This window comes from Bufo gargarizans, chromosome 6 (assembly GCF_014858855.1).
Source record: "Bufo gargarizans isolate SCDJY-AF-19 chromosome 6, ASM1485885v1, whole genome shotgun sequence".
NCBI classification, from domain to species: domain Eukaryota; kingdom Metazoa; phylum Chordata; class Amphibia; order Anura; family Bufonidae; genus Bufo; species Bufo gargarizans.
The window spans coordinates 248281850-248299838 of NC_058085.1; the positions used below are offsets into that span (position 1 = coordinate 248281850).

General features: G+C 49.1%; 1 protein-coding gene across 4 annotated transcripts in view; it reads right to left on the reverse strand.

The window, feature by feature from the left end:
• MAPK8 (mitogen-activated protein kinase 8) overlaps positions 1-17989 on the reverse strand; it is a 72137-nt gene that overhangs the window by 40195 nt on the left and 13953 nt on the right. For 3 of the 4 annotated variants that reach the window (XM_044300266.1, XM_044300263.1, XM_044300265.1), the window contains exons 3-6: positions 17690-17819; positions 17121-17179; positions 16859-16997; positions 8473-8638 (exon numbers count right to left, since the gene is read on the reverse strand). In XM_044300266.1, coding sequence (XP_044156201.1) covers positions 8473-8638; positions 16859-16997; positions 17121-17179; positions 17690-17819 — 494 coding nt within the window. Of the gene's footprint in view, positions 1-7756; positions 7829-8472; positions 8639-16858; positions 16998-17120; positions 17180-17689; positions 17820-17989 lie in introns of all 4 variants that reach the window. The other variant, XM_044300264.1, reaches the window with a different exon arrangement.

A 17989-nucleotide genomic window follows, 5' to 3' on the forward strand; every position in this document is an offset into this window, starting at 1 on the left:
TGTAAAAAAGGTATTGAGACTGATGGACCAGCATCACCGGCCATAGAAGAGGCTGCAGCCCTTCAAACAGCCGATTGGCAGGGTGCCAGAAGTGGGATAGGTCATCAAGTCCTGGACAACCCTTTTAATGGCACCTTCTAATTTTCATCTTGTATACTTTTATTAGAGGAGTTCTCCACGACTATAATTTTGATGTGCTGAAAGTGTCATACAGTAATATACTTCATGTAGTAGTCAAACTTTTTAAGTCTATATATCAATGAATAGGTTCTATGTAACCTCTAAATTAGAGAGTTACTAATGGAAGTCATTTTGCACACCATGACACTGCCAGATGACTCCTCGGGTTTATGTAGGTTGCCAATGCTTCCAGTACTGTACTCTTCCACAGCACAAAGATGCATGTCATTTACTGGTAAGCTGACAAGACAATGAAAGATACAGGACTGTCCATCGCCAAGGAAAATGAAGGTGCTCAATAAAGTACAAGGAGGGAGAGTGGCTAATCCATTCCATTCAGTGAAGCTGTAGAAGGCATCAAAGAGGAAAGATCTCCATTTCATGGACCTTTGGTCAAGTTACAATTGTAAGGATAAGGGGGGTGGGGGGGGCCTTCACTTTTTGACAAGGACCTTAAAATCTAAAGAAATATTATTCAGAAAGAGGCTTCATTCATACAGAATCTGCAAATGGAGGGACTGTAAGTTCCCATGTACCTATGGGTTCCTCATTGGGGCTCCATACAAAAGTCATAATTAGAGAGTTTGTATGAGGCTGCCATGTTCTTTCATGATCAGTTTAGAATCCAGCCTGGTAATGAAGCGGAGGAGTTTCTCTTATACTTTACTCTCGGATATAAATATATATATGACAACATATTCAGTATACGGTACATAAATTGTATCCCACGGTTGAGATTTGCAGTCAAAGTCATGGAAGCTCCATGCAATCTCAGGGCAGTGTTTAGGTACAATTTATATGGAAGAAAACAAAGAAAGCATGTTGAAATTCTATATTTCTATAATGTTCATTCTGAAAAACAAGCTTAATTTCGCACACATTCATTTCGCTCCTCTCTCCTGCTGACCCGGCGAAACAAACATAAAATGAAAAGAAAATTTCTAGTTTCTACCAGTTATTCACCACGGGTAAACGGCTTCAGCACAGGTATCACCACCGGTAGTACCAGGAACAGCTAAGGCCCAAAAAAGGCCCAACCTAAGGACAGGCCATCAATTTTTATTCCCAGACTGTTGGTACACCTCCAAAAAGCTAGACTTTCCCCAAGTAAAAGCTCCAGAGTTTGTATGGCGTGACAGTCCAGCACTGGTGCTGTCGGTTCAGATACAGTGCAAATAATAGAAGAAAGATTAAAAGAAGTAAACTTTTATTCAATTTTTTTAAATCTAAAAATAATTTTTACTGAAGAATATGACACCTAGGGCTGTAGTAAACAAATATTTTATTAAATCGAGTATTCTATTATTTTTTACGATTAAACGAGTACTCTAATAGGAAAAACCTTCTTAAAATAATGTATTCTTTTATAAAAACTTTATTATAGTGGTATAGCAAATAATTGCACACACATAAGGCTTCTTTCACAGCTGCAATAAACATTCTTTCAGAAAAAACTGCCAGCCAGAATGTACCATATTGGGTATATGTAAATACTGCCGCCTGCTGCAGCGATCGACTGTAATTGGGTTCGGCCTTGGAACAGCATTCAAGCTGCCAGCATGTATGCCAAAACATGGCCAGATAACCTTGGACCAATAAGAGCATATAGCTGGTTGCTATACCCAATATTGTATACTCCAGCAGGCTGTTCTTCTGCCAGAATGTGTATCTAAGGCTATGTTGTGAACTCTGGCAGTATGTTCCGGTGGAGGAACAGACTGCCAGAGTTCACTGGCTGCCATGAGGTCATCCACCATGTCCCCCGCTACCCCAGATCAGCCCCTCCATGCCAAATCACAGGTGTCCCTATTCACCCCCCCCCCCCACCCCAATAACGTTAAACATACTAAATCACCCATTAACCCCTCCACCTCCGCCAATAACTTTATACATGCACTGGGACCTGACGTCACACACATCAGTCAGCGCTCTGACGATGTGTGAACGCAAGGCCCTGCATTGCGGTGCAGAGTTGGGAGGCCACGGAGAGGTGAGCGAGAAGCTTCATTTCACTCACGCTCCGGGGTCATGTGATTTAAACGAATCCTCGGTGCAGGGAAACTGCATCGAGGATTTTTTTGCCTCGATTTCATCGATGAATAGTTTCAGCCCTGATGATATCCAAAAGTCCTGATTTCTACAGCGTTTTAAATTCACTATGGGGGTTATTTACTAACAGAAATAAGTCTATATTAGGTGTATTTCCGACGCAGATGGCAGAGCAAATAACCGCAAACCTGCGACACTTCCTCACTCACGCTAGGTATACAAAAGTGGGCAGAGAAAGGGGACGGGCCAGCAGGCCTTCTCATTAATCATTTTGTATGCCTGTTTCAGGCGTAGAAAATGGTCTAAATCTACGCCAGCAAGGGAGCTGGCATACATTTAGAAGCAGCGGCGGATCTGCCAAAGTTGCGTAGAGGCCTGCGCCTCTACATAACTTTGGCGGATCCATCTCCAACGCAGAGGATTATTAAGACCGGTATCTAAAACTCCAGTCTTAATAAATGACCCCCTATATTTGTACTAGGGATCGACCGATATTGATTTTTTAGGGCCGATACCGATAATTTGTGAACTTTCAGGCCGATAGCCGATAATTTATACCGATATTCTGGGAATTTTCATTTTTGAAAAAAAAATTAAAATTCCCACAAATCTGCTGAAAATTAATGTTTATTGTTAATGTGTATTTTTTTTTTTTTGTAAATCTTTCTTTTTTATTTATATTTTGGTGTTTTTATTATTTTTTTTGTAACTTTTTTTTTTTTTAACTAACTTTTAGCCCCCTTAGGGACTAGAACCCTTGTCCTATTCACCCTGATAGAGATCTATCAGGGTGAATAGGAGCTCACACTGTCCCTGCTGCTGTGTGCTCTGTGCACACAGCAGCATGGAGCTTATCATGGCAGCCAGGGCTTCAATAGCGTCCTGGCTGCCATGGTAACCGATCGGAGCCCCAGCATTACACTGCTGGGGCTCCGATCGGAGGAGCAAGGGAGAGGGGATCCTGTGGAGGGGCGCACTGCAACTGGGGTGGGGGGCCCTATGCGCCACCACTGCTTAATACTGGGGGGGAGGGGGGCGCACTGCGCCACCAATGCTTAATACTGGGGGGGAGGGGGGCTTGGGGGGGGGGGCGCACTGCGCCACCAATGTCTGATACTGGGGGGGGGGGGCGCACTGCGCCACCAATGTCTGATACTGGGGGGCTTGGGGGGGCGCACTGCACCACCAATGACTGATACTGGGGGGCTTGGGGGGGCGCACTGCGCCACCAATGACTGATACTGGGGGGCTTGGGGGGGCGCACTGCGCCACCAATGAAGCTTAATTTCATATACAGGAGGCGGGAGCTGGCTGCAGGATCACATAGCCGGCTCCCGACCTCTATGAGCAGTAGCTGCGATCTGCGGCACCTGAGGAGTTAACTACCGCAGATCGCAGCTACAGCTCATAGAGGCCGGGAGCCGGCTATGTGATCCTGCAGCTCCCGCCTCCTGTATATGAATGAATGATAGATTAATCTTCATTGGTGGAGCAGTGGCCATAGCTCCTCCCCTCCTCCTGTCCCCTGTCCTCTCATTGGCGGCAGCGGCAGCAGCAGCACAGGGGGAGGAGACACTGCTCCTTCTCCCCTGTGCTGCTAAGGGGAACACGGAGAGCGCTGTCAGCAGCGCGATCTGTGTTCCCCATACACTATCGGAATATCGGCAAAATAGATGCCGATACCGATAGTGTTCAAAATCCTGAATATCGGCCGATAATATCGGTAAATCCGATAATCGGTCGATCCCTAATTTGTACATCGCTGACTTCTCAGCAGTGTACTTATTTCTTGCATTGTATCAATCGGGCCGCAGCGAATGGTGTATGGGCAGCAGCACACACAGTGCTGCTCCTGCTGCTTTCCCCTGAGCTTGACTAAAGGCTGGCCTAGCACATGGGTACCATGTAACAATCTGCTGTGCCAGAATTGGCGGAATGGGCTCAACGTCCTGCATAGGAGCTTTTAGCTGCACGAAGCAGGCACAGCCAGGAGCAGCACTGTGTGCTGCTGCCCATTTCTACAATGCAAGGAAGTGATGTGCTAGTTTAGTGAATTTTAAATGAGGTAGAAAAATCAGGACTTTGGGTGTTACTTTCTTTAGTAAAAAGGCAAAATCATTCATTAGAAAAGTGAGTTTTAGGGCATTTGGGACATTTAAAAAAAAAAATATATATAATAATAATAATAATAATAATAATAAATATGAATAAAAGTTTACTCCCGCCCCGCGCTCACCCCCCCCCCCCCCCCATTGTGTGGGTAGAAACCAGTAATTCCCACAATGACAGAGCTCAACGAGCAGTTTACTTGTGGTGAAACTAATCTGTGGCTACTATATGACAAAAGTGTTCAGAAGCGTGAAGGTCTACCACAGTAATGTACAACCCCATTATACACAGAGCTAAAAGAAATGAAATGTACAAAGAGGTACCAAAACAGATCCCAGTATAGTCATGTACAAGCACATATGAGAAAACGGACACTGCAGCGTGCAATACGGCAATAATAAGGTGCAATATTGATAAGATTGTGGCTGACAGCGCCAGTCAGATTTCACTACTCGACCCAAATGAAAGATGTTTGCTCTCCTGGGATTAACGTGAAAAAGAAGCAGACACACTACATAGACAGAACACGTAACAGTGTGTGTACACAGAACATACAGCCATGCATCGGCAGGGAAAATTGTACAATTGTGTACAATCCAGTCTCATCAGGAAAGAAGAATAAGGCCAGGTTAACACGACAAGGATAGACAAACCCACTGTGGACTTTTTCGGAAAATCCGCAGCAGAAATCCAAGGCTGACAATAAGACTTCTGCTGCAGATTGCCCGGCACATCCACACATGGATTAGTCCCACTAATTTAATGGTGGCCTTTTCAATGAGGAATCTGTACAGATAATGGAAATGAATCATGGTGGATCTTCAAATCAGCAGCACGCTCATTACTTAGTGCAGATTTTTTTCTGTAGCATGTGAATGGGGCATCAAATATCCTATTCACATGCCTTACTGGCGAAAACCACGCCTAAATCCTGACAAACCCGAATATGTGAACATTGTCTTACAGCAGAGATGGCCGACCTGTGGCTCGCCAGCTGTTGCAAAACTACAACTACCACCATGCCCTGCTGTAGGCAGTCTGGGCATGCTGAGATGTAGATTTGCAACAGCTGGAGAGTCACAGGTTGGCCAGCCCTGTCTTAACGAGTCTTTAAAGGGACTGTGCAAGAATGGAGGGAGTGTGGTTTTGCAACCACACACACACTTGGTGGGACCTGTAAAGGTAAGCTAACTTTCCTGCTTCCCAGCGCTGGCTACCTGCTCCTTCTCCTCCAGATCTGAAATCCCTTGCTGAAAACACCCAGTTTGACGCCGCCTGCAGCCAATCACCGAGCACAGTCTCCGTGATGGTGACAGTCTCCCCTTACAAGGGAATCGGGTCAGTGATTGGCTGCAGGCGGTCTCAAACTGGCTGTTTTCAGTGAGGGAGCACAGCAGATCGCCGCAGGCCAGGAGAAGAAGCAAGGAGCCAGCAGCAGGAAGCAGATAAGTAAGCTTCCCTTTAAAAAGGTCAGCCCAGGTGGAGAGTCCAAACCTTCCCCATACTTGCACAACTCCTTTAAGTTATGTGAACAGTACAGCGTATCAACTGCAGAATCCACACTAAAAATCTGAACATCAGACACACTATAGGAAACATTTGAGGCCATGCGTATAACACTTGCAGATTTTGCAGTTACTTTTGGGCCGCGCTGCGCCACAGCAGACGAACATGGCCTTGAAGCTGGCCTTAAGACGGTTGTTGGGCTAATAACTATTCCTTCTGACTCCACCATAAACCTGCACACTCTGCGTCTTGCTGTGGCTTATCTCCAGTGGGTACCAAAGAATTGATTGGGAATGTTGAAATCCATCACACCCAGACATCTGCTATAAAGGGAGAGTGGAGACTTCTGCATACATAAGATAGTAGATGGGACATGCTGAAATCTAAGGGTTTAAACTGACATTTATTGTATGCGTAGGACCACTCCCGCTTCCTCTACTCCTTAACCTCACGGAATGTTCATCTGATATGAAGAATATCAACTAGGGTAGCTTTGCCTCTGTTCAGATGCCAACACAGTGCCCATAAGACTGGTTGCTACTGATAACCTGTTAAAGGGTTCTTTTACCCAAGCCGAGCATTGGCCCATGTTTGCATCTTTCATGTGGTACACAAAATTGTTATCAGTTGGCAGCACATTACCCTGCGCAAAAATATGTGCTGCTGACAATGCGCAAAATGAATGGTAGATGAATGATTGTAATAAGGAGTGATCATCCTTTCAATTTGTATCAAGCCATGTGAAAGGGACTTTAAAGAGGCTCTGTCACCTGGTGCAAGCATACCCTACGTGGCATATAGCCAGGTAGGGCTGATAACTGACAAAAAGCATACCTTTCTTCTTCTTCTATTAGGTCCGGTTTGGCAGGAAAATAAACTTTTAAAAATATGCTAATGAGCAAAGGGAACTCTGCTTCTGCGAGGCCCATGTAATTATATTGCTGCCCTTATTCTAATAATCACACCCTAATCCCTTTGGCTGACAGCGCTAGACCCACCGGTCTAGCGCTGAGATCCAGCGCCTGCGCACTCGCATCTATTACGGTGCGTGCGCACTGGACTTTTCCCATTCCTCTTGGCTAGTGTATTCCTCACGCGCCGTCATAGATACGAGTGCGCAGGATCTCAGCGCTAGACCGGTAGGTCTAGCTCTGTCAGTCAAAGGGATTAGGGTGTGATTATTAGAATAAGGGCAGCAGTATAATTACATGGGCTTCGCAGAAGCAGTGCTTGGAAGACATAAGCCCGACTCTGAGTGCTCCTTTTTCTCATTAGCATATTTTTAAAGGTTGAGTTTCCTGCTAATGGAAGAAGAAAGGTATGCTTTATCATATACGTTATCAGCCCTACCTGGCTATATGCCAAGTAGGGTATGCTTGCACCAGGTGACAGAGCCTCTTTAAACGAGCACTGATTAACAAATATCATTGATCGGTACTCATTTATTGTCAGTCATCAGCCTGTGTAAGAGGACCCTGAATCTGGAAATACACATAAAGAGAAATGTCAGACAATGGGTAGGAGGACAGTCTGATGGAAATAAAGATGGGCATGTTGAAGCCACCGTTACTCAGGGAGATAAAATAATGCCAGATATCCTGGATAGCTTATCTGCCCCTTCTATTAAAACCTTCACAATTGGCCAACTCAAGTATGCAAGTTTATGGGGAGAGGCAGTTCATGTATTTAACAGAATGCTGGTAGCTCATGTTCTTCTGCTATAAAGAAAATATATTAGGCAATTGCTGTCTAAACAATTCCCTAATACTAGGTGCAAAGAATAATGCCGATGTGACATCCACTGTAAATGTGCGTTGCGGTCCCAGGAGAGAACACTTAATGAACACATCTGTACACACCAGTGTATAAAGTAATTGACAGGTGGCAACCATTTACAAGTGTGTAAGGATACAGTCCCTTCCCGGGAAGAGAATCTTGTGGCATATCATTTCTCCCATTATGCACCCCACCGACCATAAGTCCACTATCAGTGGTGACAGCGCAAGGGGGGAAAAACAGATGGTGGAAGGAGGAGGGGGAAAAAAGCAGAAGCAAGAGAGAAAGGTGTCAGTGAAAACAAGTGAACAGCCAAGTGCAGGCAGAACCTGAAAAGTGAGAGGTCAGCATGAAAAAGACAGGCGCACAGGGCAATGCAGAGTGGGTTAGCAGATCATTAACCTTTCTGATACCGGTCATCACCGGGGTTAATGGAGAGATCAGTGCTGTGCTTCAGGCGTGGCATCTTGCTGGAAGGCTCACCGATAGCAGCAAATGCATAGCAGCCACCATTGCCATTCAAGGCTCACGTTAATAATGCTGGAAACCCGATTTATCGACTTTAGGGAGGGTCAATAGAGAACATTTTCCACACTGGAAAGCAGGTAAGCTGCAAACTGTACAGAAAAATGTAGCACTAAGAGGCGGGTACCCACTGTCTGGGCCCCATCAGGTAACAAAGCTGTGCTGCATATCATGAAATGGAAGGCTTGTGGTGCCAACGTGGGAGAACTGGACTATAGTGACTGCACGTTTTCAGAGATGCCTCCACTGATGAAACAGCCTGCTCACATGTATGAACTCCGTTGTGGAACAATGTGTGTGAATGAGGAGGGGGAGGGGTGAACTAACCATTTTCTTTGTATCCCATTCCCAGGATCACTTCAGGAGCTCTGTAGTAACGTGTCACGACATAGGGTGTCATCATGAAGCTGGTTCCTGCTGTCCTGGCAAGGCCAAAGTCAAGAATCTTTAAGGTGCAGTCAGATTTCACTACAATGTTACTTGGCTTTAAATCCTGAGGGAAAAAAAAATTGTAATTTGTTATATTCCTACTAAAGCTTCCCATTCCCCTCTTCCATAGAAATGATGGGTAGTGGGGCATGCAGGTAACAGCAATTGTAACTTCCTAGTTGTCTGGTCTGCCTTTGCTACCACAACGGTTACCAGTGGGGCACCGGTGGACCAGCAGAAGACCCTCTTCTTTATTACTATCTTTTTTAAGGATACTAAACAGGTTTAACAGATACAATATTTCAGATGTAATATTTTCAATTGATACTAAGCTCTATAAAGGCAATTGGCACTGTGTGGCAAGGTTATTTTGAGTGGTTCTTTCCCTTTAATGTGAGATAATGAGCACTATTGTTCTACAGTTTCCAGGACTGGTGGTACTAGGCCACGGCACATGCCTAATGGACACTGGAGACCTTTTTAGGAGGGGCCATTGAGCTAGAAAAATTATATGCATGTAACGGAGGCGTCAGCTCCACTGATGGCATCGATCGGGCAAAAACGAGATTTTTGTATAACTTACCAGTAAAATCTCTTTCTCGCTCTTTCCTTGGGGGACACAGAAGACCTTGGGTATAGCTCATCTCCATAGGAGGCGTGACACTAAGTGAAAACTGTTAAGCCCCTCCTCCACAGCTATACCCTCAGCCTGGAGAGAGAGACTGCCAGTTGCGTGTCCAAGCAGTGAGAAAAGGCAAAGTCCAACAAGGAACCAACAAGCCAACTACCCAACGGGTAACAAAAACTTGGAAAACGTACAGAGAAAAAACAATGAATGGGTGGGTGCTGTGTCCCCCAAGGAAAGAGCGAGAAAGAGATTTTACTGGTAAGTTATACAAAAATCTCGTTTTCTCGCCCAGTTTCCTTGGGGGACACAGAAGACCTTGGGACGTTCAAAAGCAGTCCAAAAGGGGGAGGGACCACAGCACCAAGGTGAAGCACCCGAAAGGCATCAATGAACCGCCGCCTGTAAACCCAGGCGGGGTAAGGCAGCATCTGCCAAAGTCAGAGTATGCACCCTGTAGAACTCAGTAAGGCGTGCAAGGCAGACCTGTGGCCGCCGTGCCCAAATGCACGGCCGAAGCCCAATGCCTCCGGCCCAGGAGGCACCGACCGCTCTGGTGAAAGGAACGGTGACACCAAAGACAGAATCCTGCCCTTGGTGCGGTAACCTCAGCAATAGCCAATCTGATCAAGCGGAGGAAAACCACCCTGGAGTCTGTCAACCCTATGCACAGCCCTCCTGGAAACCCAAGAGGCCGAACGACTGCAAGAGTCGGAGATCCCCAAGTAAAAACGGCAAGGCCCAAACAACGTCCAAATAGGTGAGGTGTTGAAGCGAAAGGCAAACACCACCTTCAGAAGGAAGGAAGGAAGGAAGAAACGGGATGCAGAACAGCCCTGTCCTGGAAAAGACAAAGCTCGTAACAAAAAAAGGGGCCATTCCGGCACCCGTCAGAGACACGACTGATACGGAACACAACCGTACAGGACAGAAGGGGTAGAGAGAACTCCTGTAACGGCTCCAAGGACAAGATTGGAGCGCCGAGAGTACAGTACAGAGGAACCAAAGAGCCACTCCGAGGAAGAAGGTCTGGACATGCCCCGAGGGCCGGGGAACGCTGGAAGAGGAAGGACAGCGCCGACACTTGACACTTCAAGCAAAGGAGTCCCAGTCCCAGGTCCAGGCCGGACTGGAGAAAGACAGAACCATGGGGGGGAGAAGGGCAGAGTGGGGAATGCCCAGCTACCCACCGACACCCAGACAAAAAACCCTAAGTCCAACGACAGATCCTGGACGAAACACAGCCAGGAGCGAACAGTAGCGAGCCCGCTGGAGTCACCTGGGCAAGCGGATAAAAACCCAATGTGACCAGGCGCAGACCAGTAACACGGGCAGAAGGGTCGGCAAAAACTGGTCCCGTCGGCCTCCGAGCAACGTTGTCCCGTATCCACCCGGAGTGGGGGAGCAGAAGGACAGACGGAAGGGAACCGAAGGGTCCGCCCAGCATCCGCCAGATGCCAGGACAAGACAGGACAATCTGGACCGAAGGGCAGTCCCCCCAAGTTACCAAGAAGGTAAGTCTACAGCAGGACCATAGCCTAGAATGGAAAACGCAATCTGCACCCAGCGGGAGGACAGAACGCGGTAGACCCAGCAAGAGGCACACAGCAAATACAGCCAGTGTGAACAAGGGAGACAGTACGAGACCAAAGGAACACCGGAACCATCCACATGAACAACCATGCTCCCCCCAGAGGGGAGGACAGTGAAGGAACAGCCTCTGAAGCCTGGCCGGGCAGAAGCCACATCGGCGTGATCTGTACCGAACGGGGAGCCAAACAGAGCCGGCGAGACAAGGTAGTCGAGACAGAGGCCGGCATCACACCCCCCAACCGAAAGGAGGAGTGGGCAGCAGGGAAGTCATAGGACAGCCCAAAAGCAGAACCCTGCTACACTGTGAGACGCCAGGTTCACCGCCTCGCAGAAGGCAAATACCCTGAAGAACCCAAGGTGGAAGTCCTCCGGACCTGGGTAATAGAGCATCCAAGAGAAGTTGGGTGATCTACCCGAGAAGAGTGGCCCGAACCTGGTAGCAGATCAGACCGAAGCGTAGAGGGCGCCAAGAGGAAGGACTCATACCACACTGCATCCGAAGAGGAGGAAATGGTAATAGGCGAAGGAACCACAGTCCCGCCAGAGCCAACGAAGAATCCGAGGGGCGCTGCAGACAACAGCACGCATCTAGGAACCACGAACACTTCCCGGGAGGAAGGGCCAACGAAATGAATGAGTACCACCCAGCTCGGTGCAGTAGAGAGCACAGAGCCCTCCGGGTCAGGTGGACAGAACGATCTCTGTAGAGACGAGTGCAAGGCTTGCGGCAAGTAACCCAAGAGAACAAAGGGATGTCGCAGGAAGGAGGGGAAGCATACGTACGAGCAGCCCCGTAAGCAGTGAGAAGGCCAACCCACCTACGGGAGGAGAAGGCAGAAACGGCCCAAACAACGCACAAGAACGGCCGCTCCCTGCAAAAAAGACACTCAGAGAAGAGGGCCAGCCACAGAGTGCCCCAGCATCTATGGAAGTGCAAAGTGCAACCTGAAAGGGAGTTATGCATAAGCCTAGCATGGCACGCGATGGAACGTAAGCAGTCCGCCCCGAAAGAGGGGAAATGTACCTGGCAAACTGCAGTCGGCAAGAGTGCAAAGGCCCACCCCAAAAGGGGGTGACGCCTAAGGCCGTACCTACTCCAGAGACATAGGACATACCATACAATCCTGCAGGAGCGCAGGAGGTCCACCTAGTGAAAGGGGGACATGCACAGGGTTATCCTAGCATTAAGAGAGCGTGCAATAATTCCCCCAACACCGAACTTTGTGAGAGTGCAACCACTCCGCCAATGAAGGGGACATGTACAAGTCCAGCACAGCACGTACAAGGACAGCCGTGAATCTCATGAGCGTGCAAAGGTCCGCCCATGGAATGAGGGGTGGTCACACACAAGGCCAGCACCGAATCCAATGGGAGTGCAAGCGTTCCACCCATGTACGGCGCTGGTGCGATGTGTAAACATGACGCCCGCTTGCACGTGCAGCGGGCGTCATGCACATGGCCAGCATCTCATCCAGGGAGAGTGAGAGCACCCTGCCATGTACGGGAGTCATGCACATAACCAGCAACGTACTGGCGAGAGACAAACACAGTCAGTGAGAATGTGTGTATGTCGCCTGAGGAAGGGAGGCATGCCCATGGCCGGCAGCGAATGCGAATCCAGTGAGAGTGCGTACACCGCCCACGGAAGAGGGGCCATGCACATGGCTGACAGCGGATCCAGCGAGAGTGCAAGCACCCCGCCATGGAAGGGGTTCATGCACATGGCCAGCAACGCACCGGCGAGAGAACAACCACAGACAGAGGGAGTGTATGCATGCCGCCTGAGGGAAGGAGGCGTGCCCAAGGCCGGCAGCGAATCCAATGAGAGTGCAGCATACCACCTATGGAAGGGGGTCATGCCTATGGCCAGCCGCAAATCCAGTGAAAGTGCAGCGTTCCGCCTATGGAAGCGTGTCGTGCACCTGGCCAGTACCGCATCCGGTGAGAGTGCAGATTTCCGCCTAATAAAAGGGGGACATGCACATGATCGGCAACAAATCCAATGAGAGTATAGCGTTCCGCCAATGGAAGGGGGTCACGCACATGGTCGACCGCGAATCCAGCGAGAGTGCTGCGTTCCGCCAATGGAAGGGGGACGTGCACATGGCCAGTACCGTATCCGGTGAGGGTGCAGTATTCCGCCTATGGAAGTTGGTCACGCACACGGCCGGCAGCGAATCCAGTGAGAGTGCTGCGTTCCGCCTATGGAAGGGGGACGTGCACATGGCCAGCACCGTATCCGGTGAGAGTGCAGTATTCCGCCTATGGAAGGGGGTCACGCACACGGCTGGCAGCGAATCCAGTGAGAGTGCAGCGTTCCGCCTATGGAAGGGGGACGTGCACATGGCCAGCACCGTATCCGGTGAGAGTGCAGTATTCCGCCTATGGAAGGGGGTCACGCACACGGCTGGCAGCGAATCCAGTGAGAGTGCAGCGTTCCGCCTATGGAAGGGGGTCGTGCACATGGCCAGCACCGCGCCTAAGAAGGTCATACACAGGGCCAGCCCGCAGCCAGGGAGAGTGCAGTATCCCGCCTGGGAGGGGGGGGGGTCATGCCCATGGCAGGCACCATACCTGGAGAGGGTGACGAATGCTGCCTACAGAACTGACCGCATGCACTTGGCCCGCGCTGCATCCCGGGAGAGGGCAAGAAACCGCCTAAAAGGGGAAATGCACCTGGCAGCGACGCAGGCTGGGAGCGCGAAACCATGCTGCCTATGGAAGGGGCTGCAGCGTCCTGCGCAGCCCACAAGAATCTGTTAGACATCTGTTTATTCATTATTATTTCATATTTTTTTTTTTTTTTTTTTTAAAACAGCCTCTCTGAGACTAAAGGGGAACCACCATATAGGGCACAGATTCTCTTGATGCAAGAGAAAAAAGGGGTGGCCAACCATACAGGCCCATTGGGAGCCGGCCTGCACCCAAAGGGTTAACAGGGAGCCGGCCTGGGGGCCGGCGCTGCGATCCACTGGGGGCGGAGGAAGCCCCAGGCGGGAAGAATTCGCGCCTGGAGAAGTACCCGCCCCCTCCAACAAAGGCCAGACTTTCGCGGCCTAGTAGGCCGTAAAGCCGGGGCCTAAATTTGTGCGGCGCCCGGCCGACCGGGGCCGCATAGTATTATATACCGCCGGGACTGAGGCGGAGCGGCGCATTAAACCGGCCGCGGGAGCCCACCCCGCAGGCCGGAAGAGTCGGGCCCAAATGGAGTGCCGGAATTGCGGCCCCGCAGGCCCGATGGCGGCCCAGCAGGTCATTGCGGCGCCCGGCCGCACCGGAATGTCCATGCCGGCCGGAGGCGAGGTCTGTCAGGAGCGGGCCCCAGGCCCTGAGCAACGCTCCGGTAAGGAGATGGGGGGACCCCGAGATCGGGTGCCCGCGTAGTATCATATACCGGCGGGACATCAAAAGATAAAGGGGGACAGCAGCTGCATGTCCTATGGGGCCAGGAGGGGGAGGGGGGGAGCAGGGAGCAGATTGCCGCCCTGCGGCACCCCAGGGGCCAGCCTAGATCCAGCAGTGGAAGGGTTAAGGTTTGTCCAGGGATTCAAACTCATGACCTCTGCCATCAGAGGCAAGGCATTCACCATCACAGCTATGAAAGCTGTTCAGAGAGGCACAGTATGGGCCATGAGGGGGGGGGGTTAGGCCCGCAGGAGACCGGGTGGTGGTGGTGGTGGAAAGGGGGGGGTCGTAGGGCTGGAGAAGCCAATCTCTCACCATAGCCGTCTTCACCCTCGGTCCATTCCAGCAGGGTCGCCCCTTCAGCTACTGGCACCGTAGTGGCAGGACGCTGGAAGAGGGGCTTGGCGTGCGGGCGACCCTTGCGCTGGCGGGATACAGGGGAGCTGGGCTGCCCTGGTCCACCTTGCCTTCTGTGGGGGAGGCAGCAGTGCGGATGACCGGCACTGGCGCAGCTCGACCCCGGGAGAAACAGAGAGGTCTAGTGCGACTCTGTTGTCCCTGATGATCTGGAACAAAAAGAAAAGAAAAAAGTAAAAATCAAAATTTAAACAAGGAGAATCAGCCCTGCAGTAGCAGGGAGTGTCTTGCCTCCTTGGACACTAAGCAAAAACTGGCAGTCTCTCTCTCCAGGCTGAGGGTATAGCTGTGGAGGAGGGGCTTAACAGTTTTCACTTAGTGTCACGCCTCCTATGGAGATGAGCTATACCCAAGGTCTTCTGTGTCCCCCAAGGAAACTGGGCGAGAAATGATGTGTTGTGACTCACTCTTGTATCACCATGAGGCGTCGGCCATGTACTACGTTAGGAACTGGTCAACAAGAGCTATCCAACTGATTCAGGCTAAGGCTAGGTCTACACTCCGACATTTTGTCGCATAAATGTCGCGTGACAATTTTTATAATGATAGTCTATGGTGTCGCACTGCGACATGCTGCGATGCGACAATTGCAAATAATCCATTCAAGATGCATTTTTCTGCGACTGTCGTGTCGCAGCGCGTCACAATAGACTATCACTATAAAATATTGTCGTGCCACAAATGTTGCAGTGTCGTTGTGCCCTATGTGTCGCGCGACAAATGTCGTTGTGTAGACCTAGCCTAAATGACTATTACTTTTAATCTGTATGTGATCTGTCTGTGCAAATATTTTATTACTGCGTAGTAAACCTTTTAATATTTACTTAAACGGGTTCTCGGGGAATAAAATAACATTACTGAAAATAAATTAAATATTACTTGTTATGTCTGGGGAGCATTCATTAGGAGAAATAAAATGGCCGCTGTCCTAATCAAACAGGAGGACAAGTTACTTCAGAACACTGAGCTAAAGAGCTGCCTCATCCTCCTCTCTGCTCTACTTGTCAGGGATTATGATCCTGCAATTGAATCTCTGCAGGAATGGAGTTCATGAGGAGGGAGAGGGAGAGGGAGAGGGAGAGGAGAGGGAGAGGGAGAGGGAGAGGGAGAGGGAGAGGGAGAGGGAGAGGGAGAGGGAGAGGGAGAGGGAGAGGGAGAGGGAGAGGGAGAGGGAGAGGGAGAGGGAGAGGGAGAGGAGAGGGAGAGGGAGAGGGAGAGGGAGAGGGAGAGGGAGAGGGAGAGGGAGAGGGAGAGGGAGAGGAGAGGGAGAGGGAGAGGGAGAGGGAGAGGGAGAGGGAGAGGGAGAGGGAGAGGGAGAGGGAGAGGGAGAGGGAGAGGGAGAGGGAGAGGGAGAGGGAGAGGGAGAGGGAGAGGGAGAGGGAGAGGGAGAGGGAGAGGGAGAGGAGAGGGAGAGAGACATACAGTACAGGGCAATAATAAAAAAATGCCCCAAAGGCGCCCATGATTTAAATAAAGGTTAATAAAAATGTTTCCATAAAAAGTGGTTTCATTTCACAAACGTGTAACAAACTGTAGTGCTGGCATGTTATTTTGCAACCTTATCACCCATGTAACTGTGTAATAAAGCAGAATTGTCATTGCAGACACTAGACAGCATCCCTAGGAGATATCAAGGCTGACAAAATAGCAAATGTCCACTCATTCAAAATCAGGAGGAAAATACATCAAAGAACTTTGGATTGAAGACCTCATACAGGTATACAATTTAAGGCCCAGGCAGCAGCACCATTGTCCGGGGACAGCACCCAATATGGCCAGGGACTGATTAGATCAGCACCCTGCCAGAATATAGAGTTGGGCAGTCATAACACCCAGATCCTTCCAAAGGCATTAAACCCACATGAAATGCCATATACTAACACATAATGGCACTGGAACCAGACTTTTAACCAATGAATGTATGTGGGGCTGATGAAAAGTTATATCCATCTCAGTAACTGCATATTCTATCAATTCAATCTACGCAGTCACACAGATGGACTGACTAAGTCCTACTGCTGGCAGACATGAATACAGGTACTATACAGGCCTAAAGCATCATTCACACATCAGTGTTTGGTCAGTGATTGTGAGCCAAAAACAGAAGTGGAGCCTCCACAGACATAAGGTATGAGGGAAAGAGCGGCACCTGTTCTGTGGTTAGACCCGCACCTGGTTTTGGCTTAAAATCACTGATAGAAATAACTGACCAAACACTGACTGTGTAAATGAAGTCTAACTCACCCGGTGGATGATGCCTGCAGAATGTAAGTGCTTAATGCCACAAAGCATCTGGTAAAGAAGGTAGGACATGCGCTCATGATCCAATTCCATCTGTATAACTTGGCACAAATTGGCATCCATAAGTTCCATCACAATGTACCTGGAAAAAAAAAAATCCCTGCTGTAAGACACCAAATGTCAAAAGAGTAGCAAATTATCCAAAGAACCCACAACTAAGTACTCAAATTATCAGTAAACATAATAGACGTCAGAGACAACTTACAAGTCTTGAAATTCCTCCAAAGATTTTTGTGGTGTGAAGACATTTAAAAGCCCAATTATCTGTGGGAAAAAAAACACGACAGATGGAAATAAAATAAACAGGCACATAAATCACAGTATTCTTCAGTATGAGCCACAGAGTACAAAGAGAGAATAGACAGGCTTATAGGCCGAAATATATGCTAGATAAATAAGGTCTGAAGCACATATCCGTTGTGTACCGGCCAGCTGTTTTAGGTGGGGAGTCAGACAACTGATGTGTACAGAACTTCAGCGCACAGATCCAGCGTCTATACAGCGATAGCGCCAGACAGAAAAACTGAGCATGTAGCGATTTTCTGTCCGGAACAATTTGACATCTGGCATCACAACTGGGACAATCTCATAGAAAACGACGGTATCAGTTCAAGCTTCAGTTCTCCTGCATCGTTTTCTACTTCACAACGGAGGGGAACAGAACGCCGGACATATGTCAAGGAGGCCTTGCACTTTCATGCAGTGGTTACACAAAAACACCTCCACGAATGTTCTGGACCATGACGAATGAGATGCAATAAGATCTTGACTTACATTCTTGTGATTGACGCATTTCATGAGTACCAGCTCCCGGTAGGCCCTCTTAGCATGTGTTTGGTTCTGGAAGGGTCGGCTCAGCTTTTTGATGGCCACATGACGCTCAAGAACAGCATCATAAGCAGCGCTGAATGAAAAACATTTCAATTACTTACTACAGCAGAAATGACTGAGCACTGTAAATGCATTACAGGAGCACTACCCAATGTTCCTGATATACAAATCCATCTAAAGCTTCCCCTAACAAACTACTGGTCCATTGTCAGTACGACGTGGCAGACAATGATCTTACACCAC